Here is a 23,471-nt window from a genome sequence, read left to right on the forward strand (position 1 = left end):
ATATGAGGGGCAGTGTTATTCTGTGAAAGTATTCAGGCTGGACGCAGTGGCTCATGCCTGTAATCTCAGCACTTTGGGATGCCAAGGCGGGCAGATCACCTGAGGTCAAGAGTTCGAGACCAGCCTGGCCCACATGGCAAAATCCTGTTTCTACACAAGAATTAGCCGGCCGTGGTGGTGGGCACCTGTAATCCCAGCTACTTGGGAGGCTGAGGCAGGATAATTGCTTGAACCTGGGAGGCAGAGATTGCAGTGAGCAGAGATCACGCCACTGTACTCTAGCCTGGGACAGAGCGAGACTCCATCCCCCCCGCCAAAAAAAAAAAGAAAGAAAATATTCCAACTACTTAAATAAAAAGAATTAGAATTAGAAGATTACTATTTCACAACCACCAATAAGCAGATATAGGTATTAAGCATTGACAGTTGCTAAGATAATAAAGAGAGCCTCAAGCAGACATGATGTGCCTCCTCTAGTTTTGCCAGACACTGTCCATAGTTTTGCTAAAGGGATTGAAATGGAATCAGATCTAGTCTCCAGATCCATCTGCCAAGTTGCAGAAAATACAGAGGACAAAACAACGTGTGGAACTGTCCCGTGGGTGTGCAGTCAGAAATTCCAGACTGTGGGAAACTCTACAGCTCAAATGGCCTAGATTCTTCCACAGATAAATTATAAGAAAGCAAAAGGATAGAACAGGAGCTTATGATTTAAAAGAGACTTAAGGCTGGGCACAGTGGCTTACACCTGTAATCCCAGCACTTTGGGAGGCCAAGGCAGGTGGATCACGTGAGGTCAGGAGTTCAAGACCAGCCTGACCAACCTGGTGAAATCCCATCTCTACTAAAAATGCAAAAATTAGCCAGGCGTGGTGTGACATGCCTGTAGTGCCAGCTACTTGGGAGGCTGAGGGCAGGAGAATCACTTGAACTTGGGAGGTGGAGGTTGCAGTGAGCTGAGATCACGCCACTGCACTCCAGCCTGCGCAACAGAATGAGACTATGTCTCAAATAAAAAACCACAAAAACCCAAAAAAAATTATAAAAAAAGAGATTTAAAAGATACCACATTTTAAGAATGCACAAGACTATAGTGTCTAGAGAATGCATTGTTGGGTGATAAAACTTTTTGAAATGCAAGGAGGTGATTACTATAAAAATCAAGATAATGATTTTGGGAAAGGGTAGGAGGGGCTTCTGTGGTTTGGGGCACATAGGAGAATTTTTGGAATGGCTTCCAGCGTGCTGCTGCTTTATCTGGGTGATGTTCACCCTATAGCTGTTTTCTTTCTTTCTTTCTTTCTTTTTTTTTTTTTGAGACAGAATCTTACTCTGCCACCCAGGCTGGAGTACAGTGATACAACCTTGGCTTACTGCAACCTCCTCCCCGGCCAGCTCAAGTGATCCTCCCACTTCAGCCTCCTGAGTAGCTGGGACCACAGGCATGTGCCACCAGGCCCAGCTAATTTTTTGTATTTTTAGTAGAGACGGGGTCTCACTATGTTGCCTAGGCGGGTCTCAGACTCCTGAGCTCAAGTGATCCACCCACCTCAGCCTCCCAAAGTGCTGCGATTACAGGCATGAGCCACCACACCCGGCCTATAGGTGTTTTCTATAGTTGTGTTTTATATTACATGAAAAATTTTTATTAAGTAAAACTGTTTTTAAAACATTTTCATAATGTTCAAAGATAATAAATGGTTCTAAATGAGAAAGGAAAAACTAAAAATTTGAGGGGAAAAACTAGAAATTTGAGGTAAAAAACCTGTTTCAACATGTGACAGATTCTTCCTGAGGATTTAATACTGTTTAAAGAAAAACATGTATTAAATGTAGGTGCTTAGAACATACTTTTCTTTTTCCTCAATAGTTTTTTTTTTTTCATGTAGGTATTAGAGAAAGGATGGTCACAATGAATGAGCTATTCATCTTGGGTTATATTCTTCACATCTTTGAATTTGATTTGGGACTTTCTGTGAAAAGCAACGTATCATTACACTCAAGTGTCTCTGTTTGCAGCCCATGAACAATAAATTGTATATCATATCACTCCTAAATATTTCAATTCCCCACAGTTTTTCAGGATATATAAGTCTTTGGTCAATGTTGCTTTTTTAAAAGTGAGAAATTGAGTAAGATTATGAATAAGTTAAAAACCCTTTATTTATATTTTGTATTTAACAGAAATTTACTGAGCACCTTTGTGTGCCATGAAGTGAGGATTCAATAGTGAAGACAAACACAGATCCCTTGTATTCTAGTGAGTCTTTGCATCTTATATTAAGGAAGCTCAGGAAATTGATACTTAGGACAGGATTGAGAAAACAAGTGATTTCTTATGATCTAAAATTATCTGCACAAATATTTCTTCATAAACTTCAAGTGGCTATTCTCAAAGTAGCTGAAAATAGCCCCCTTTTAAGTCTATGAAATTAACATTATAGAAAAGAATTTTAGCAATTTTGGAGCAGGATGCTTTCTGGATACTTAATTCTGAACAACATTAGAATTTAGCTCTCCTTTTAATTTAAATCTAGTTATTCTTTATTATTTTAAAATATAAGGCATCTGCATTTTAAAACCTGAGTAACATTTATTTAGGTTTTCTTACTCCAAGGGAGAGGACCTGATCCAAGTTTTTAAGAAAAAACGATTATAGTTTCTTCCCCTTCTTTTTAAGAGAACCTTTTCATATATTACCTATTACTTAATAGCTCGTTACTTTGACACACTTTCTGATTCAATATTGTGTTAACACTTATTAGAGATGCAAATGAAGATATGTGGCATTTTAATGTTCTGGATACATTTTAAATAGTCATGTTTCATTGAGATGAAGTCTTGCTCTTGTCCCCCAGGCTGGAGTGCGATAGCGCTATCTCAGCTCACTGCAACCTCCGCCTCTGGGGTTCAAGCGATTTTCCTGCCTCAGCCTCCTAAGCAGCTGGGATTGTAGGTGCCCGCCCACTACCATATCCAGCTAGTTTTTTGTATTTTTTAGTAGAGACGTAGTTTCACCATGTTGGCCAGGCTAGTCTCGAACTCCTAACCTGAGGTGATCCACCTGCCTCGGCCTTCCAAAGTGCTGGGATTACAGGCATGAGCCACCATGCCTGGCAAATTTGAGGCTTTCAACTCCTGTCTTTTCTGTTACTGGTGAGGCACTGAGTCCCTCTCTAAGTGGATTAGTTATAACTTCATGACAATAAGGTGGCTGGCTGTCTCATGTAGGGAAAATGAGATCTCTTTCTTGGGATTTTTTTACTGAACAAAAGTTTAATCATTTTTACTAGTCTCTGACAGATGGCTTCCTATAGTTCTGGTTAAGATGATGTACTTAAAGTTCTCTAGAGATTAGTCCGATATATGTATACATGGTGCCAGTGATTTGTTTTTTTTCAATGCAGTCGATTTTTCTAATCTCTCCCTTTTTTATTCTTTTCTTCTTTTTTGTGGGGGGCAGGTAATGAAAGCATGGGATGCTCATGTGACAGCAGTTTGCTCTCAAGATGCCAGTGGACTTGTAAGGAAGCTTGGGGCAGATGATGTAATTGATTACAAATCTGGAAGTGTGGAAGAGCAGTTGAAATCCTTAAAACCGTATGTATTAGAACAATGTTCACACTGGGAGTGGGAACAAGGACAGTTGATTATGCAGGTCTGAGATGGTTTGGTGGCTTTACAAGCACGTTGGAATCTTAGAGAAGCATCTGTGAAAGCATTCCATGTCATTAGAAGTTACTTAGGTTGGCTTCTGTTTTAATTCCAGATGTTAATACAACACGGTAACAGCATGTGGATAGGTACTGAGGAAGTTATTTTGCTTACATAGTCTTAGCTAATTTTGAAGTTAACATGCTGGTTTGTAAGAGGCCTGAAGACAAAAATTGGAAATGTGTTCCTTTTGTGGCATCTGTCACCACAGGAAGAATATAGAGTAGTTCATGAAGTACATGATTAGCCCAAAACATACTTTCCGTGTTTTGGCTTAACAAAGGCTTAAGAGAAACAGTGTAAGTCTAAACTTTGGTAATGGGAGCACTGTGGATGTTCCCAGTGTGTCTGAATGCCAGGCTGTGGTTTGGCCTGAGGTACCAAACAGGAATGCATTCAGGAATTCTCTTGGGTCGTGTTGATTCTGACTGTGACTCTAGCTTATTCATCTGACCTTTATCCAGCCAAGACCAAGCTGAAGCTGACAGCACAAATGAGGAGTATTTGGAAAGCTATTTTACTGCTTCTGTTTAAAAGGTTTTCCCTTTTTTGATTAATTTTCAGAAGTCAACTACTCTTGCCCACATTGAGTAGAAGTGTATTTTTAAATAGAAAGAAAAAAGGAAAAAAAGGGAGTCCTTATCTGACGCCGCCCAGCCTTTCTCAGCCAGTGCCACCAACTTCCAACGTAGTTTGGCGGTGCACCCGGCAGCAGCCAGCCAACTGATCGTTCCTTCAACTGTTTAGGGAGCTTCTACTGTTGCCAGGCAGGGTTCCAAACACCAGCTACAGTGGTGAACCAGACAAATGCCCACTTTCATGGAGCTTACATTCTTGTTTGGGCGGTTTTAGTGCTAGGTGCTCTGACACAAAAAAATGAAAGGGAATAGACTAGGGAGGAGGCTGTTATAGATAGGGAGGTTAAAGAATGCCTCATTGAGGAAGCAACATTTGAGTGGAGGCTTTAGTGAGCAAGCCAAATGAATGGGATTTGTGTGTGTTTGATGTTGCTCCCTGCTGTATCCGTCCATCTGGAAGAATGTAGTAGCATGTAGTAGGTGCTCAATAATATTTATTTAATTATCGAGGGAATCTAGGAGAACAATTGTCCCAGCTGGAAAGAACAGCAAACATAAAGCTCCCATGTCAGGAACATGCCTGGCATGTTTAAGGACTAATATTGTCCCTTTCAGAGATTTTGTCAGCTACCCACTCGTCTGTGTGTTAGGGCCTGAGCCTCTTTGGGCACGCACTCTGTCGCCCAGGCTGGAGTGCAGTGGCACAATCTCGGCTCACTGCAACCTCTGCCTTCCGGTTTCAAGCGATTCTCCTGCTTCAGCCTCCTGAGTAGCTGGGATTACAGGCGCGCACCACCATGCCCGGCTAATTTTAGTAGAGGTGGGGTTTCACCATGTTGGCCAGGCTGGTCTCGAACTCCTGACCCCGTGATCCACCCGTCTTGGCCTCCCAAACTGCTAGGATTACAGGCGTGAGCCACTGCACCCAGCCTGATCTTGTATCTTCTGATGCTTCTAGGAATAGCAACATGATACTGCGGCCAAGTCCTACCCATTCCCCTCTGTCTTCCTTAAGGGGTTTTGTTTTGTTTGTTTTTTCGTTTTTGTTTTTGAGATGAAGTCTCACTCCACTGCCCAGGCTGGAGTGCAATGGCGCGATCTTGGTTCACTGCAACCTCCACCTCCTGGGTTCAAGTGATTCTTGTGCCTCAGCCTCCTGAGTAGCTGGGATTACAGGCACTCACCACCACACCTGCCCAATTTTTCTATTTTTTTTTTTTTTTTGTGGAGATGGAGTTTCACCATGTTGGCCAGGCTGGTCTTGAACTCCTGGCCTCAAGTGATCTGCCTGCCTTGGTCTTCCAAAGTGCTGGGATTACAGGCATGAGCCACCGCACCTGGCCTACCTTAAGTTTTATACATGTCTGGAATTTGTCACCAGAGAATAGGAGAACTTGAGAGACGGAAGGCTAGAGGACATTCAGTCTAGGCTCCCAAACTGGTGCTACGCTTCCCTCCTTGGCATGTCTTCCTGGCAAGTGGTCTTGCTCCTTTCGCTTGTACTTTTCTAGTAGGGGGACCTTCCTGCCTTATAAATGCAAGCCATTACTACTTCTTTTCTTTGATAGCTTTAGTTAAAATTGATCTTTGTAATTTCTGCCTGGAGTTTGACCTCTCAGTCTACCTAGGATAAATATGTTCCTCCTTCCAAGTAGCAGCTTTTTAGGTATTTGAATCTTAGAGTTTTATAGCAAGAAGGGGCTTTGAAATCCTTCAGTCCAACCCTATGATGCTGTAGTTGAGAAAGTGAAGGGCAGAGGAGTTACGAGTTTTTGCATACTCGAGGTCATGCCACCAGTGATTTGTTGGGAGAGCTGGATTCACAACCTGGTCTCCAGATTTCTTTCTCAGACAATGCCTGTTCTATAATACCAGGCTGCCCTTAAGTTTTCTTTAAGTATCCTAAGATTTGTTCATTCAAAACTTGGAAATGAAGTAGACGCTTTTTTAGTGAAAAGAACGGTCATCTATTAAGGTCATCATGCTCCTGCATTTCATATCCTTAGATTATATTTGCCATTTTTTTTTTTCCTTCTTCTTCTTTTGAGACAGAGTTTCACTCTTTTTGCCCAGGCTGGAGTGCAATGGCATGACCTCGGCTCACCACAACCTCTGCCTCCCAGGTTCAAGCGATTCTCCTGCCTCGGCCTCCCGAGTAGTTGGGATTATAGGCATGTAATCCTACGCCTGGCTAATTTTGTAGTTTTAGTAGAGACAGGGTTTTTCCATGTTGGTCAGGCTGGTCTCAAACTCCCGACCTCAGGTGATCCACCCGCCTCGGCCTCCCAAAGTCCTGGGATTACAGGCATGAGCCACTGTGCCCGGCCTTGCCCTTCTTTAGTTTGGTTCTATAAAATACTCAAGATCCACAAAGTTGGCCAAAGCTGGTTTCAGGAACTTTAATGTTTGACATCATCCAGATGAATTTGGAAGGGAGAAAAGGTTTACCAAAGAGGAATTCATCAACTGATGTGCTCAATTTATATGCATGTATTCTCTATATAGATCTTTGTTTTCAAAAGTATTTAAAAGCTTATTAAGTTTTTACCCCCTTTCAGTAGAATATAGTGATTATAGAAGTTTTAGGTTAGATGTAAGAAGTTGAATATCTGTTAGTTCCTGTGGATTCCATTATCACTGAATTTTTTTGGCATGTTAGAACAGGCTGTTCATTTCTCCTTTTGCATTGTCCTGATGCTGTACCTGAAGCCAAATGATAGAAAATTCCAGAAGGTGAAGAGGATGCTTCCATGAGCATTTCTGACTGTAGAGAGAATAAAAGCAAATCATTCTTGTAGGTGAAAATCTCATACTTTACTTTCAAGTATCCATGTGCACTAAAGAACATAGCGAATGGAAAACTTGGCAGTTTATTACAAAGCTTAATTAAGTCAGACTTTCTCAATCTTGGCAACCTTAGTTTCTCAAGTATTGACATTTTGGGCTGAAAAATTTTTTAGCTGTGAGGGGCTATTCTGTGCATTGTAGTGAACCAGAATCACTCTCTGTTCAGAACTACTTGCTGAAGCCATTCTAAAGTACTAGAAAATGAGATGATTTTATGACAAAAATTAGTCGCATTCAACTTACCTTGCAGAAAAGTCATAGAGCCAGCGAGTGGGTATGTCCTTCCGTCTCCATTAAAGCAGCCACCCCCTGCAGGATGGCGAGAGGTGCAGCACAGTGCAAGATTCGCCACTGAAATAAACCCCAAGCCAACTGGTGCTGGAAGGGAAGGAGGCTCAGAGTCCAGTGTAAAGCCTGACAACAATGTTTTGATTTGGTTCTTCCTCTCCAGGTTTGATTTTATCCTTGATAATGTTGGCGGATCCACTGAAACATGGGCTCCAGATTTTCTCAAGAAATGGTCAGGAGCCACCTATGTGACTTTGGTGACTCCTTTCCTCCTGAACATGGACCGACTGGGCATAGCAGATGGCATGTTGCAGTCAGGATTCACTATAGGTTCCAAGGCATTAAAGGTAGGAAGAAGGGTCTTGGTTGGTGACTGCAAGCAGCCTCCTGCTGCAGAAATTGGTTTGCCACCTAGCCAGTTTCTCTTCTCTTGGAGGCCGCATAGCACAGTGGCTGCAAGCATGGACTCTGGAGTCACACCGACTGGCTTCAAAATCTGACCTCTACTTAGTAGCTGTGTAACCCTGTGCAAGTTACTGAAGGTCTCTAAGCCCCAATGTCTTCCCCTGTAAAATGAGGCTGATAATAGACCTACCTTACCGCATGGTTGTAAGGATCAAATGAAGTAGTCCATATGGAGACATGGCACAGTGCCCTTATTAAATGTTAGCCTTTATTATTACTTATTGCCTCTCTTGATTACATCTGATGTACTGTCTGTGCTTCCTTCTTGTCTCTGCCTGATGACCCTCTCTCTGTTTCATGTCTTAACACTTACAGTCTCTTGTATATAAAGATGAAAACTTACAGTTGCTATTTTCATTGTATTGGGATAGACCAGTGATTCCCAGACTGGGGCTTTCAGACATTTAGAGGTCTATGAGTAAAAGAAGTTGTACTTTTACTTCAGTGAGTCTCTACTCTTGCCTTTGCTGGGATTGTATCAACTTGTTCTAACACTGCATATTCTGTGTAAATTTGAAACTCCAGCTATTAATGACATGATGGGAGTTTCTGGGACTTGGTTAGTCAGCCTGACTCTGAAACAGGGCCACTTTTACCAGGGCTGTATGAAGCTCAAAACTGAATACATCTCACCCAAATTGCACACTTCGGTGAGTGGTGGGCATTGGAGACTAGGGCAGATGAGCCTCAGTTACAAGACTAATAGAGCTTGAGCATCTGCTCTCCACTTTACCTCATAGCCTGTTGTCATCACAGTGGGGACAGAGGCTTTTATAATTTCATGGGATAAACTGGTGGTAATTATAGATCATTGGTTTAAAATATGAATTGATGTTAAAAGGGAATATATGATAGAAAAAATAAAGATAGGCTGGGCACGGTGGCTTATACCTGTAATCCCATCATTTTGGGAGGTGGCGATGGGAGGATTGCTTAAGCCTGAGGAGTTTGAAACCAGCCTGGGCAACATAGTGAGAGTTTATCTCTACAAAACAATAAAAAAATTAGCCAGGTCTGTTGGTGCATACCTGTAGTTCCAGCTGCTCAGGAGGCTGAGGCCAGAGGATGGTTTGAGTCTGGGAGACAGAGGGTGTGAGCCGTGATCATGCCATTGTACTCCAGCCTGGGCAACAGAGGAAAACCTTGTCTCAAAAAAAAAAAAAAAAGATTCTATTTTTAAAAATTAGACAAAATACTTGAGACTCTGGGACAAGGCAGTAGAAAGTTCCTCGGTGGTAAAAAGGCTGTGAATAGCTGTATCAGTCTGACCAACGCTGACTCATGTTTGTGAGATGACTGGCTTGATAATTATCTTTAGCATTTTATTTATTCCAGATATTAATTTGGGACCTTTTATGGGGATGAAACTTAGGACTTTGGTCTCTTGAATTCTGTGTACTAACTAAATACTTAGAGGTCGTAACAAAGAGCTATGATGGAGGAGACCACGACTCAATTCTTATGAAATATTATTGGTAATAGAAATGAACAAACCAGGCCCTGCACTGTGGTGTCCTTCTATTTTCATTTGATTCAGACAGTAGCCCGAAACAGTGTCCACAGGGTACTTTGTGGTAGAGAAAGGGCTCTTAGCTGTCCTTTCTCTCTTCTTTCTCTTTCACAAAACCCAGATTTTCCAGTGCTTTAAAATGTAAGTTTAAGTTTTCTGTAAGATTTCAGTTTGTACTCCAGTGAGACCCCTTACAAGTTAACCTTCGGAGTTGTCCTCGGAGAGTAAAACAGGCATAGCTGTCTTCATTCTCTTTTCCTCCTACTTGAAAGATGATAGTGGTAATCTCATGTGAAAACCTTTCAAGTAGTTTTCAATGTCTTTCTGATTGTGCACACAGTTAAAGCCTCATTGTCATGCTTCTGACTCTCCTGCCTGCTTTGATTTACTTTCTCTCCTATAGTGGCCTGGGTGGGCGGCGGGGGGAACACAGACCTCTTGTAGCAGAATATAAAAATTCTGCTGTTACAGACCAAAAGTTTCTCTTTACAGAGCCGCATGCTGTGAAGAGTTATAGATGTGGCAGTTGTGACCATTTTTGTGCCTTCTTTAATACCCTAAACAATTACCAGAATGTTTTAATTGTAGTCTATGAAGCCAGACCTTAGGGAAAAGTATTTGAACAGATCTTCTGTGATTGTCATTAACTGGATCCACAGTAAGCTTGGGACATTCTCAGTGCTTCTGGCATTTAGCCACATAATCCTTCAAACAGCTTTTTTCTTTTTCTTGTTTTGTAGAGACAGAGTCTTGCTATGTTGCCTAGGCTACTCTTGAACTCCTGGCCTCAAGCAATCCTCCCACCTCGGTCTCCCAAACTGTTGGGATTATAGGTGTGAGCCATTGTGCCTGGCCTCTTCTTTTTAGGTTAGTTGCATAAACCAGTGCATCGCAACATCTTTCATGCCATGACAGACATAGAAAATGATAGTATTTGAACAGCACGTTGAGGCTGCCTTGGGTAATAGAGATGAACAAACCAAGCCCTGCTCCTCCAAGACCAGCCTATCCAGAGACTTCTACCAGCCCTGGCTCTGCCTGGCTATCGTGAGGGCTAAGGGGAGTCAATATCTCATCACAGCAATTCTAGAGTATGCTTGACTCTCTTTACATCTGTTGTCCTAGGGTAATTATTAATGATGAATCCTTTAACTCTCACAGGTTTTCTGGGTTGGACGATAATCTATAGGATCACTCACCCAGTAAGCCATCCTGGCACACCCAGTGGGAAGCTTTGCCTAGGCAACCGCTTAGTTTTTTCTTTCTTTCTACATTCTTAAACTGAATTGGTATTGTCTCCGTCTTTCCTCAATAAGCTTCACTTTTAGCACGGGGCAAGTATTGATAGAATACTTTCTATGTGTGAGGCATTTTGTATACATTCTCATTTCATCCTTCCAACAATCCTGCAAGCTAGGTGGTGCTACCACCATTCTACAGGCCAGGAAATGGGCTGAAATAGGTAGCCTGATAAAAATAACATAACTAAAACAAAACAAAAATAATGCAACTAGTAAGTGCTGGGGTATGGGGTTTCCACTGAATTTTCCAGCCTCACGCCAGAGTAGTAGCTTATATCATACTGAGTGTAAGCTCAATGGCAAAGAAGTCTGAGCTCACCTCACAGTTGTGGGTAGTTGTGGAGAGGGCAGCACTGTGGTACTGGCTGACCCTCTGCTACCTCAGATTGCTCCCATCTGATGAAAGTTTGGCTGGGCAGGTCATTGAGGTATCATGGAGAACCTCAGCTCATTTGCTGTTTCCATAATGGCCCACCCTACCTTCGACATAAAGAATAACAGTTACAGCCAGGCACAGTGGCTCACGCCTGTAATCCCAGCACTTTGGGAGGCTGAGTTGAGAGGATTCTTGAGACCAGGAGTTCAAAACCAGCTTGGGCAACATAGCAAGACCCTCTCTCAATTAAAGAAACAAAGAATAACAATTGTAAGTGGCCATAGAGTGGTCATGAACCCTCTCGGTGTAAGATTTTTACGCATCTTCATTTGGAGAGGTATTGCCCCATAATAGATTAGATGGCTTTGTATTTGCCATAACCATAGGGAAGATTCAGCCATGATATATAAGGAACTTTGCACTTTGTTTTGCCTTTAAAGCCACTTTATTCCTGTCAGAACCAGAAAAAAAAATTGTGATTGGGCTTCTTGTCTAAGATCATATTTTGGTGACTTATTGTCCCCAAAACATTTTTGAATTTGGTGCAAACCTCTTTTCTGGTGCCTCTGGGCTTTATTCAAACCTTAGTAAGGAAAGCCTAGAGGTCTCAGCCCCTGATTCCTCCTGGGGAGGAAACCCACTGTGGAAAACGATGTAGACGGTCGTTTTAAGGAAAGCTTTCCTGTGCTTACTTGTTCTTCAGTCACAGTTTAGAAAAGGAGCCTAAGTGACATGGATATGTCTTTGTTCGGTTATTTATTAAACATTTATGGAGCATCCATTCCCTGTCAGTCATTGTGCCAAGGTGCTGTGCACACATTCTGTCAGCATGCAATGAGAAATCAGTTTGTTGTAGTCATCCAGAAAATGCTTTTCCCTAAATGGGCATTTAGTCAGATTTTATGTTTTTCTATATTTGACATGTTCTGTTTCTTCTTTTTAGCATTTCTGGAAAGGTGTCCATTATCGCTGGGCATTTTTCATGGCCAGTGGTCCATATTTAGATGACATTGCAGAACTGGTGGATGCGGGAAAGGTAAGTGCACCTGGAAACCTGGATGGGAAGCCTTTGTATTTCTAGAGCACCTCCTGTAGACCTGCCCACTGAGCTTCGTCAGTGGGGACTCTACAGAGCGAGCCTGCTCACCTGACTTTGTGCTGCCTTACATGGCCAAGTTTACATGCTGTGTCTTTGGTTCTGTCTCCATGGGAGGCGTAGACACAGACTGCTCCAACTGTATAAGAGCTTCTCTCATCTAGTCAAACCCCTTTGGTTTAGTAGATGAAGAGGCGGGCCCAGGGAGGTTATAGGATTCCCCCAAAGACACTTGGTTAGATCAGAGCACAGCTGTGATCTACATTGGGCTGCTAATATTTCGTCAGGTCCCCAGGTCTCCTGATTTCTAGGTGGGTGTAATAAAATTGAGGGCAAATAAATAGTCTATCTGAGACAGTCAGTGGCCAGGGCGAGGGTGGGTGAGGATTGATGGGGATTTGGGTGAAGACAACCGGCTGGTGTACTCTGCCTACTAGTGTCTGTCCTGCCGTGGACTCTGTGGGAAAGCGACTGTTGCTTATCCTCTGGTCATCCTGTTCTGGATGTCAAAAGGTCTTTCAGGGATTCTGGGGATTGAAAGCCGCCTCAGCTGCCACCTGCTTGTTTGGGTTTTTACATGGTCTAAACCACCCTGACATTCCCATCTCCAGAGGAATAACTGAGAAGGTGGTATTCTGGTGCTGATATTTTTTATGTTAGTGAGAGATTGTATGGAATTATAGGATGGAGAACTTCCAGAGGGTTGTGTGAGATCATAGATAGGCTGATTCTCATTTTACAGGTGAGAAAGCCGACTCACCAAGAAACAGGGGCATGCTCAAACGTGCAGAAATGGAACCAGCGCTCTCGTGCTTTTCCCTCTCCACCTTTCCGCTGTATTCTTAGTACTGGAAGCTGATTTGGGACTTCAGCATACATTGTCTTATCTTTGTCACTTTGCAGTGGGCAGGGAATGGAGTTAGAGCAGGCTAGCGTTAGCATTGTGTGAACCACTCTGAGACATTTGGACAGAGCCCCTGGAGGTGGGCTTGCTTCTTCTGGCCCTTGGCCCTTGCTGGCATATTTCATCTTTCCGTTTCGATTTTGGAAAGGAATGTTTTTGGGAACTAATGGCTGCTTTTTCTGTATTTAAGGTTTTTCTTCTTTCACAGCCAAGGAACTATATAAGAAAGAGGATGGCCTGTTGCTGTTTCTCAGATATTTGGGTTCCAGGCTTATGTGTCTTTTCGTGGACTTCTAACTTTTGGTGTGTTCTGATAGGGGCAGGGGCTCTGTGTTATTGTGACTGTGTAACTCCTTCTTTGTAGGGTTCTCCCATATCCCACAAGAATGCTTATTTTATTTCTAGGAAGGAGAGAATGAATTATCAAGTAAGTGCTGCGTGTGGTTGGAACGCCATTATTAGAGAGGTCTTTGTCCTCCAGAAGTCCACGTTTGTGTTTGTCCTGATAACTGATCCAGGCTGTTCACATGCTTACCACTGCTCTTCTGTATTCAAAATATTGGGACTCTCTCTGCCTGGAAATTACTGTTTACCCAACAGAGATGAGAGGTGACTTGTATGTATCTACCTATTACATTTGGCAGATAACTGGTAATGGCTAAAATAGGGCATGATAAACAATAACAAAAAACGATGTCCTTGAAGTATTCTCCAAGGAGGTTGAGTGAGCAAATGTGCCTTGTGCTTTGATTCTCCTCTCCTACACGGGCTGTTTGGGCTTGGGTGTCGTTCCTGTCAATGAGGGGTTCTGGGACTGTGAAGTTGGTATGTGGCACTGGATACCTCAGTGAGGCCAGCTCTCTTGTCGTGTCCCTGCTTCTGTGTGGATATGAGAGGTCATTGCCTTTTTATCCTGGGAAGTTGGAAAGAATAACACAACAGAGCTTACTTACGTGTTGTGTGGTTAGTAGAGATTTGTTAAATTGGAGGAGGACATTTAAATTCTTCCAAGCTTTGGCTGAGCCTTCATGATTCTCATTAGCAGGTAACTGTTAGAAGAGCTACAGTTGTTTTCTGATAGTGAAAAGCTGTGAAACAACAGAGCCAACTCTTGTAAAATACTTGAACTTTGAAAAAATATATTCATAAGGTTCAAAAACCCTAAAAATGGAAAAAGTTATTTCAAGAAATCTTCTTTTGACTGCTATATCTCAGTCACTGAGATTCTGCTTGTCAGATGCAGCCAATATTACCAGTTTCTTGGGTAGTCCAAAGATACTCTATCAAAACAGGAAAAATAATTTTTTTTCTCTCTTTCTCTTCTGTCTTTCCTAACACAAATGGATAACATACTGTTCTGCAACCTGCTTTTTTTTTTTTTTTAACAGCGTATCTTCAACTTCGTTTAATGTCAGGATATAAAAGCTTTCTCATTCTTTGTTTAACAGCTGCATAGTATTTGTATGGGTACACCATAATTTGTTGAATTTCAGTCTTTTGCTTCAGTGGATAACCCAGTATTTATGTTTAGTACCTCATTGTATATATAACCATTTCTGTTCATGGAAATGGAATTGCTGAGTCAAAAGATATATGCATTTATAATTTTGATAGATTTCTTTTTTTTTTTTTTTTTTGAGACAGAGCCTTGCTCTGTCACCAAGGCTGGAGTGCAGTGGTGTGATCTCATCTCACTGCATCCTCCGCCTCCTGGGTACAAGCAATTCTCCTGCCTCAGCCTCCTGATTAGCTGGGATTACAGGTGCCTGTCACCACACCTGACTCATTTTTGTGTTTTTGGTAGAGACAGGGTTTCACCGTGTTGGCCAAACTGATCTCGAACTCCTGACCTCAAATGATCCACCTGCCTTGGCCTGCCAAAGAGCTGGGATTACAGACATGAGCCACCGCGCTTGGCCTTTGATAGATATTAAAATACACAGCTTTTGAAAATCTAGTATATATATTTATTGTCTGGAATTTCTCCTGTGGCCTACCTTCTAGGCCCCTTCTCTCTTTACTTACCCATTATCTTACTCTCTGAACCATTTTACCTCATTAGAGAATGTGAAGAAGATCTGGTTACTGGTTACTTGTGATTTAAACTATCTTAATATCTGAGCTGGGTGTGGTGGCTCATGCCTGTGATCCCAGCTACTTAAAAATTTGAGTTGGGAGGATCACTTGGGCCCAGGAGTTCAAGACCAGCCTGGGCAACATAGGGCAATCCCATCTCAAGGGAAAAAAAAAAGAATCTGGATGAATGAGTATTACTGACGGAGTCTAAATTCAGCTTGTTAGCCCTGCATGCCCCAGTAGAAATGGAGAAGCCACCGAGTTAATATCCACAGTAATGAGCACTCTCTGTCAATCCATTAATAGCATCATCCTTCTGCCTTCTTTATGAACACACCAACCCTACCTTTGCTTTCTCCCAGTGCAGCACTCAGTAAATGTTTTTGGAATTAAGATTTCCTGCCTTTAATGTGCTCACCATTGTCAGGCTCAAAAGTGAAGAGGAGCTGAAATTTCCTAAGTATGTGGGGATCTCACAGTCTGTTTTTCCTGGAGATCCAGTCTTAAGCATTGTTTTCACATGACTATTGTCACGAAGGCTTATAGTGTGTCGTAGGACTCCGTATTCATCCTATCTGGGCACAATTTCAGTCTGAATTTTAAGTTACCTGGTATTTTCATTATATCTTAGATAAAGTGGTTGGCAAACTACAGTCTGTGGGCCACATTCAATCTAAGGCCTGTTTTTGCATGTCCTCTGAGCCACGAATGGTTTTTACTTCCCTTTTTTTTTTTTTTTTTTGAGACAGAGTCTTGTTCTGTTGCCAGGCTAGAGTGCAGTGGCACAATCTCGGCTCACTGCAACCTCTACCTCCTGGGTTCAAGCGATTCTTCTGTCTCAGCCTCCCAAGTAACTGGGACTACAGGCACCCACCATCACACCCAGCTAATTTTTTGTATTTTTAGTAGAGACGGGGTTTCACCATGTTGGCCATGATGGTCTCAATCTCTTGACCTCGTGATCCACCCACCTTGGCCTCCAAAAGTGCTGGGATTACAGGCGTGAGCCACCGCACCTGGCTGGTTTTTACATTTTTAAAGATTTGTTAAAAAAAAAAAAAAATGAAGAAGAGGAGAACTTAGACCCTGTGAAGCCTGCAAAGCCTAAAACATTCACTATTTAACTCTTTACAGAAAAAGTTTGCCGATCCTTATCTTAAACTAGTAGTTAAATGTTTTTTAACTGAAACCCAGTCAGGCCAAGCTCCGGTTTACAGAATAGGCACAGGAGGAGCTGCTCTGCAGGTGAAGTGGCGGCAGGGAGTGACCTCCCTCGCAAATGTTCTGTTTCCTCACAGCTGCTCCACACAGCCAAGGAGCCCTGGGCTCCTGGACACCAGTTTGCAAACTACTGTTCTGAGCATTCTCAAAAAGAATGATTTATAATTTTTCCCTTAAGCGTAATGGGTTGGTACTGACGTGCCTTGTGCCTACAGTTTATTGGCATTTTCTCCTAAGCACAAAAAACAGTTCCTATTTTCATACTATTTAACACACTTACTTTTTGGTGGGGGGAGATATAGCACAAATTATATTCAGGTCACGCATATGCCGTTGAATAGCATACTCACAGACTGGAAAGAAGAAAGCCTTGCACTTGTCCAGTTTACTGTCTTCATCCCTTTATCCCCCATCCTGCCGTGATGTCACATTTGAAGGGACAGAAGCCCTAAGAAATTAAATGATGTGCTCCAGGTCACATAGGCAGGGCCCAGGTCTTTTGATCCTTAGGACAGTTCCTTCTACAGCCTTCATTGTTTTCTGCTTAAATAATCATCCAGACATTGTTACCTAGAGTTTGAATTCTTGGTATTTTACTCTGTCATCTTGTATTTCTCAGTATCTTGCAGGACTGAGAAGAGGTGGTGGTGAGGCAGTCTTCAGATGATAGCTGCTTCTAAGAAGGACTGTGTAACTGTGTTTTGAAGGAAAATATCTATACATATTTGCTTATATATGCATGTATTAGTTTCTTATTGCTGTAACAAATTATTATGAATGTGGTGACTTAAGACAACACAAATTTATTATCTTATAATAAGATTTTGGTCAGAAGTCCAGATGTGTGGGCAGGGCTGCATTCCTCCTGGAAGCAGTCTATAGGGGAGGATCTGTTTCCTTGCCTTTTCCAGCTTCTAGAGGCTGTATCTCCCTTGACTTGTGGCTTCATCACTCCAACCTCTGCTTCTGTTAATCTTTGACCTCTAACCCTCCTGCCTTCCTCTTATAAGGACCCTGAAATTACACTGGGCCCACTTGGATAATCCAGGATAATCTCTGCATCTCGGGATCCTTAACCTTAATCATACCAGCAAAGTTCTTTTGCCATGTAAGGTGCCATATTCACACATTTTGGGAATTAGGATGTGAATATCTTTGGGGGCCATTATTCTTCCTACCACAATACATAAAATATCTGAAAAGGATATGAGAGCAGCTAGAAATCTTGGTTGCTCCTGAGGAGGGAAACTAGATGGCTAGAAATCAAGCACGGTAGGACGATCTTTTTTTTTTTTTTTTTGAGACAGGGTCTCACTTTGTCATCCAGGCTGGAGTGTAGTGGTATGATCTCAGCTCTCTGCAGCCTTGACCTCCTGGGCTCAAGCGATCGTCCCACCTCAGCCCCCCATGTAGCACTATCCAGCACTACCTCTTGGACAGGTATGCCCCTGACCAGCTCAATTTTTTGTATTTTTTGTAGAGACAAGGTTTTGCCATGTTTCCCAGGCTGGTCTCGAACTCCTGAGCTCAAGTGATCTGCCTGCCTGGGCCTCCCAAAATGCTAAGATTATAGGTGTGAGCCACTGCACATGGCCAGGAAGATATTTTTGAATGTTTATTTACACATATATATTCTTCATGTAATTAGTAAGCCTTCTGATGTTAGGAACTTAATGTTCACAGGTATATTCAAAATCTTAGATGCCAGCCAAGCATCTTGGTTGAGCAGTGATATAGATTTCTCAGTTGATTGATTTTAGCCAGCATTGATTTTAGCCTATGCACCATATTTGAGTTCAATTCAGAACACTTACTGAAGGCCCACTAGCACTTACTTGACCCAGTAGATGGTGGAGAAGTGTGTTGGTCACACTCAGTTACCTTTCGAGCAGCCTGTCCTTTGGAACGTTGTGCAGTGATGGAAATGTTCTCTGTCTGCAGTATTCACTTGGTGGCCACTACGCCACTGAGCACTTGGAATGTAGCAAATGCAACTTGAGAGACTGACTTTTTCATTTTAATTACTTACTTTTGATTAACGTAAATAGTCATGTGTCTAGAGGCTACCATATTGGACACAGCAGCTTTCGAGAAAAATGTAATGAGTTCTGAGATAGGTGATTTCCCAGGTCCGTCTTGAATAGCTGGGCCCTTGTTTAGCAATGAAGTACATTCTAAACCTTAAATTCCTTATTGCCACAGCAGCTTTCGAGAAAAATGTAATGAGTTCTGAGGTAGGTGATTTCCCAGGTCCGTCTTGAATAGCTGGGCCCTTGTTTAGCAATGAAGTACATTCTAAACCTTAAGTTCCTTATTGCCACTGGAGTTTGCTCCATGGAAAGAATGTAATGATGAGGGACTGAATCCCTAGGACCACACTGGAAGAGGGCTGCCTTGCCTGATATGGCAAGTATCTCATGGATCTCATGGCCTCAATGCTTCTGAAGTTTCCTGATGCTACTGAAATTGTTTCTATGAGCAAATTTATATGGGGTTTCTCCTCTCACTTTCTGGCTGTTGGAAGTGCATTTTTTAGGGGTACCTGGGGACAAGTCCTTGATGCTTTCCCAAATGGCACATTTACTCCCTTGGAGGGTTCCCCCATCTGCCATCCCCCTCCTGTCTCACCCTATCTTCCAGTTTTGAGTTTGCCATCTGGGGCAGGAAGTTTCCAAGAAACAGCAACTGAGAGCAAAATTCACCTCTTCCTTTTGTCTTCTTTTTATCTAAAGGTAGACTTAGTTTAAGTTCCCTTCTTCCTCTTTACCGCAACCCTGGAAATAGTGAACCTATCACAGAGGTCAGGGGCATACCTGTCCAGGAGGTAGTGCTTGAACTGCGGTCCTGGTGCCTGTCCACAGGTGTGTGGATTTGGACTCAGACCAGGAGCCCTTAGGTCTTCCTTGGTGTTTGTCACCTGTCAGCGTCCCCTCACACACCTCACCCTCTGAGATCTGCAGCCTCTGTGCCTGGTGGAAGAAGAGGCCAAGGGTCTAGGAAAAGAAGTGGAACAGACTGTGACTTCCCAGATTGCATCCATCCCATGCAGTAGCGACATTCCGGAGTCCTAGGTCCTTGTTTTGGCTCTGCTGTTGACAGCTCTGACCTTACACTTACCACTCAGTCACTTGCACTTCAGTTTCCTAATCTATCAAAAGAGGCACACTTGGATATGTTAACTCTACGGTTTTGTGATTCTCACTGGGAAAATGGGAATTGAGGGAAAACCTCTGCCTGCTGCCATGGCTGCCTAGACAGTGTCCTTCTCCACCAGCAGCCTCATGCTCTTGCAGTAGTGAGAGGTTTTCTGTACTGTCTTCCCCTCAAGCATTAGAGAGGGTTTTGCCTCAGCAGGAAGGAGGACTTGCCCAGGGGCTGGTAAGCAGCAATGTTCCAAGGTCACACCAGAGAGGTTGAGGTTCCCATCATCCCTACGTTCTCCCAGAAGGGATGTCAGGCAGCAGGTGCCAAATCTTGGTGCTTGGCTTGGTTCAGCCTTTGTATCAGGGATGCGAGGCACAATCAGCACCCCACACATGAATCCAAAACTGAATGAGGGCTGCTGCTGTGAGCGTCCCCTGGCCGGCCGTGAGCCTTGTGTGTCTGCACAGTGGGAAGCGTGCCGTTGAGCCTGCCCGCTTTATAACAGGGCTCCCTGTGCCAGGTGGACTACAGCAACGTCATCACATAAACATCCCCACTTCACTGTGAGTTAACCTTTCTTTCCCCCCTCTGGATTTTAACTCTGATCCCTTTGTCCTTAACAAACAAGTGTTCTAGGTCTGATGTGAGGCTGTACATAGACACTGTCTCATTATCCAGTTAATCTCTGTTTGCTGTTACAGATTCAGCCAACAGTGGCATTTGCCGGCCTTCAATTGGAAACCTTTTTCTCCATTGTCACTTATGGGAACTGCTGAATGACTCATTATGCCGTGGTCAGCCCTCTTGGGTTATTTGCCACAATAGGCCTGACCAGCCAGATTAAAGTGGGCAGTAACTCTAAGCTCCCTGTGTCATCAGTTCAGGATCTGTGTCCCCAGTCAGAGCTCTAAATTGAACATTGAGTTCAGCCTGTTTTGGATTAGTGCCTTAGGAGGCGGACACTTTGTCAGTCTGTGGAATGGATGGGTATGTGCATGGTACAAGTTAGGGATCCCAAGAATAAGGCAGAGGGCTGGGTGAGTCCCATTTTAGGGTACATGCAGATCACTGGGGAAGCATTGTTTCTGCCCCATCCCTGCAGGTTCTGATGTAGTTGTTCTAACGGGAGGCCTTGGACTGCATTTTAAGCATGCATTTGGGTGATTCCTTTTCCAGGTAAACAGCATCCTGAAAACAGTGTCCCAGGGGCTTTGGGGGAGTGATTGTTGCAGGTCTCATGTGGGACATCCAGGAAACAACTGTTTTTTTTGTTTGCTTGTTTTGGTGACAGAGTCTCGCTCTGTTGCCCAGGCTGGAGTGCAATGGCGCGATCTCAGTTTACTGCAGCCTCCACCCCCCAGGTTCAAACGATTCTCATGCCTCTCAGCCTCCTGAGTAGCTGAGATTACAGGCACACACCAACCCACCCAGCTAATTTTTGTATTTTTAGTGGAGATGGGTTTCACCATGTTGGCCAGGCTGGTCTCAAACTCCTGACCTCAGGTGATCAGCTCACCTCGGCCTCCCAAAGTGCTGGGATTACAGATGTGAGCCACTGTGCTTGGCCAAGAAACAATGCATCCCATTCCATTCAGCAACATTAATGCAGTCCACCCCAAAGTGGGACTCACCACAGTCCTCTGCCTTATTCTTGGAGAGAATGGAAGACAAATAGGCTTTGTCTCACAAGCCAGCTCAGAGCAGTTAATAGTGGCTGCAGTGGTGAAGATTCTGAGGTCATGCTCAGCTTGCAGGGGTCAGCAATAGTGATGTCCTCCATAGGTGTGGATGGTACCTGTGTACCACACATCTGTCATCTTGGTGGCCTGGACACAGGGTCTAGAGACCAGGTCCTCAGCTGGCACAAGGCAGGCAGGCCGACATGCAGACTGTAATAAATCCTTACAGTCCTTGGCTACTTTTCCCTTCCTTCAAGGTTTTAGGGGTAGGTGTAGACAGCAGCAGATGCTATAGGATGTGATTTGCAGGTACAAAAGTATTTTCAGCTCTTTGGAGAAGGGAACTTTTGGAGTCTAAGATGCTTTTCTGGTGGCTGGGCTGTGAAGTCATCCACGAGGAAAGTTCATCAGATGCATCTGAATGTCACAATAACACTTCTTCCTCTTGTAAAAGGAAAGGCGTTGTAAAATGGATGAGTTGGCTTATGCCTTCTGATAACTTACCCCTGCCAGTGGAGCTATGGGAGGCGGGCCACTGAGATACCCAGTGGATAACCGTGGATGTTTGCTTAAAGTTTTGAAAAGGAAGAATTCAGTTGGATTCCTGCATGCAGAGAGAGGATGTTACTTGGGACCTAGTTTCAGAAGGAGGTTGCTGGCATTACTGATAGCGCAGTGAGAAGACCCAGCAGCACTGAAACATGTATGAGCTGCTGGAATGGCTTTCTTGTAAATTGTAACCAGCGCACCGTTGTTCAGCAAAGCCTGCCAGGGCAGCTCCAGCCTGGGCCAAGTATTCTCGAAACCTGGAAAGCTCACATAAGATGCTTTTCCCCCCACTTACCTTATTAGCTTTCACCTAAGTGACATTGATGAAGCTCCTACTGTATGTTTAGCATTATACTGGGTGTTGTGGGGGATGCAAACAAAGTGGCTTAGTCCCCTGTCCCACAGGTACTTTATGCTCTGGTTGGGTAGATATGCCAAACACTGAACAAATTAAAAAAAAAAAAAGAAACACACACACTATTTCCATGCACTTTCTGTAAGGGGCCAGATGAATACATACAGCAAGGACCTTGGGATGTTCTCTTTGTTATTTACCATACAGCACAGAGTGACTGAGATGGGTACTCAGCTGTAAACAAGTACAGTCTGTGAAGAAGGCCACATGGTTCCTGTGGTAGTTGAAAGGGACAACACGTTGCAAACTGGGGCATGAGGAAAGACAGTGTGAGACCTGGACGGGAAGGGTGGTAGAATCTTCACAGGAGAAGGATTTCTGGGCTTACTGACTTGTACCAGCAGAGGCATAAACATACCAGGTGGAGAAAAGTGACAAGTAGAGCGTTTTGGGAAAGCATGGAATCTGGATGAGGGCTGAGCTCAGGATGCTATTGGTCTTCGAATGCCAGGGTGGGAGCTGTTGAAGGGTTCTGAGTAGGAGAGTGACAGACCAGCATGGTCTGTCTGGTAAGACTGGGCAGTGGGGTGGGAAGGGCCGTAAAGAGAGAAGCAGCAGTGAGGCAGGAATGGAGGCAGCATCATGGCCCGTGTGAGAACCTGACCTGGGTCCACTGGAGAGACACTCAAGAGAGACTGTGGCTTGAGGGACACTGTGAAGAAACTAATTACCAATGTCATCTGCCTTGAAAGATGTAGGCTTTTTTATCCACTGGTCAACCTCTTATGTTTTACAGATCCGGCCAGTTATTGAACAAACCTTTCCTTTTTCTAAAGTTCCAGAAGCCTTCCTGAAGGTGGAAAGAGGACACGCACGAGGAAAGACTGTAATTAATGTTGTCTAAATAAAAATGCAGTTTACTGATTGTTGGCGTTCTTATTTGGTGAGTGCCTGTGAGCCCAAATTTTTTTCTAGCATTTTTTCCAGATTAGATTATAAATTCCATGATACAAGCTTTAAAAAATAAGCACACCATTTTGGCCAGTAATCGATATAAAAATACCAGCACTTGAACTTGTCTGTAGTCAGTAAAAATTCCAGGTTTTTTCAAGCTGTTCTTTCACACTGGCTTTGCAGGTTGCTGTGGCACCTTCCATTTTACTAGCTTAAACTACTTTATTGTCTTTTTTGTTTTTGAGACAGGGTCTTGCTTTGTCACCTAGGTTGGAGTGCAGTGGCACAATCACAGCTCATTGCAGCCTTGACCTTAAGTGATTCTCCTGCTTCAGCCTCTCAAGTTGCTAGGACTACAGGTATGCACCACCACACCCAGCTAATTTTTTGTATTTTTAGTAGAGAGTTTCGCCA

The 23,471-nt window shown here is 43.4% G+C and overlaps 1 protein-coding gene across 2 annotated transcripts in view; it reads left to right on the top strand.

Moving 5' to 3' along the window:
* The window catches only part of RTN4IP1 (reticulon 4 interacting protein 1), a 55,047-nt gene extending 32,019 nt beyond the window's left edge, over nt 1-23,028 (top strand). The window contains exons 6-9 of one of the 2 annotated variants that reach the window (XM_005552238.4): nt 3,464-3,600; nt 7,591-7,774; nt 12,023-12,115; nt 22,900-23,028. In XM_005552238.4, coding sequence (XP_005552295.2) covers nt 3,464-3,600; nt 7,591-7,774; nt 12,023-12,115; nt 22,900-23,007 — 522 coding nt within the window. In that variant the 3' untranslated portion in view covers nt 23,008-23,028. Of the gene's footprint in view, nt 1-3,463; nt 3,601-7,590; nt 7,775-12,022; nt 12,116-17,683; nt 17,927-22,899 lie in introns of those variants that run through there. The other variant, XM_065543655.1, reaches the window with a different exon arrangement.
* The last annotated feature ends 443 nt before the right edge of the window (nt 23,029-23,471 follow it).

The sequence above is a fragment of the Macaca fascicularis genome, chromosome 4 (assembly GCF_037993035.2).
Source record: "Macaca fascicularis isolate 582-1 chromosome 4, T2T-MFA8v1.1".
NCBI lineage: Eukaryota > Metazoa > Chordata > Mammalia > Primates > Cercopithecidae > Macaca > Macaca fascicularis.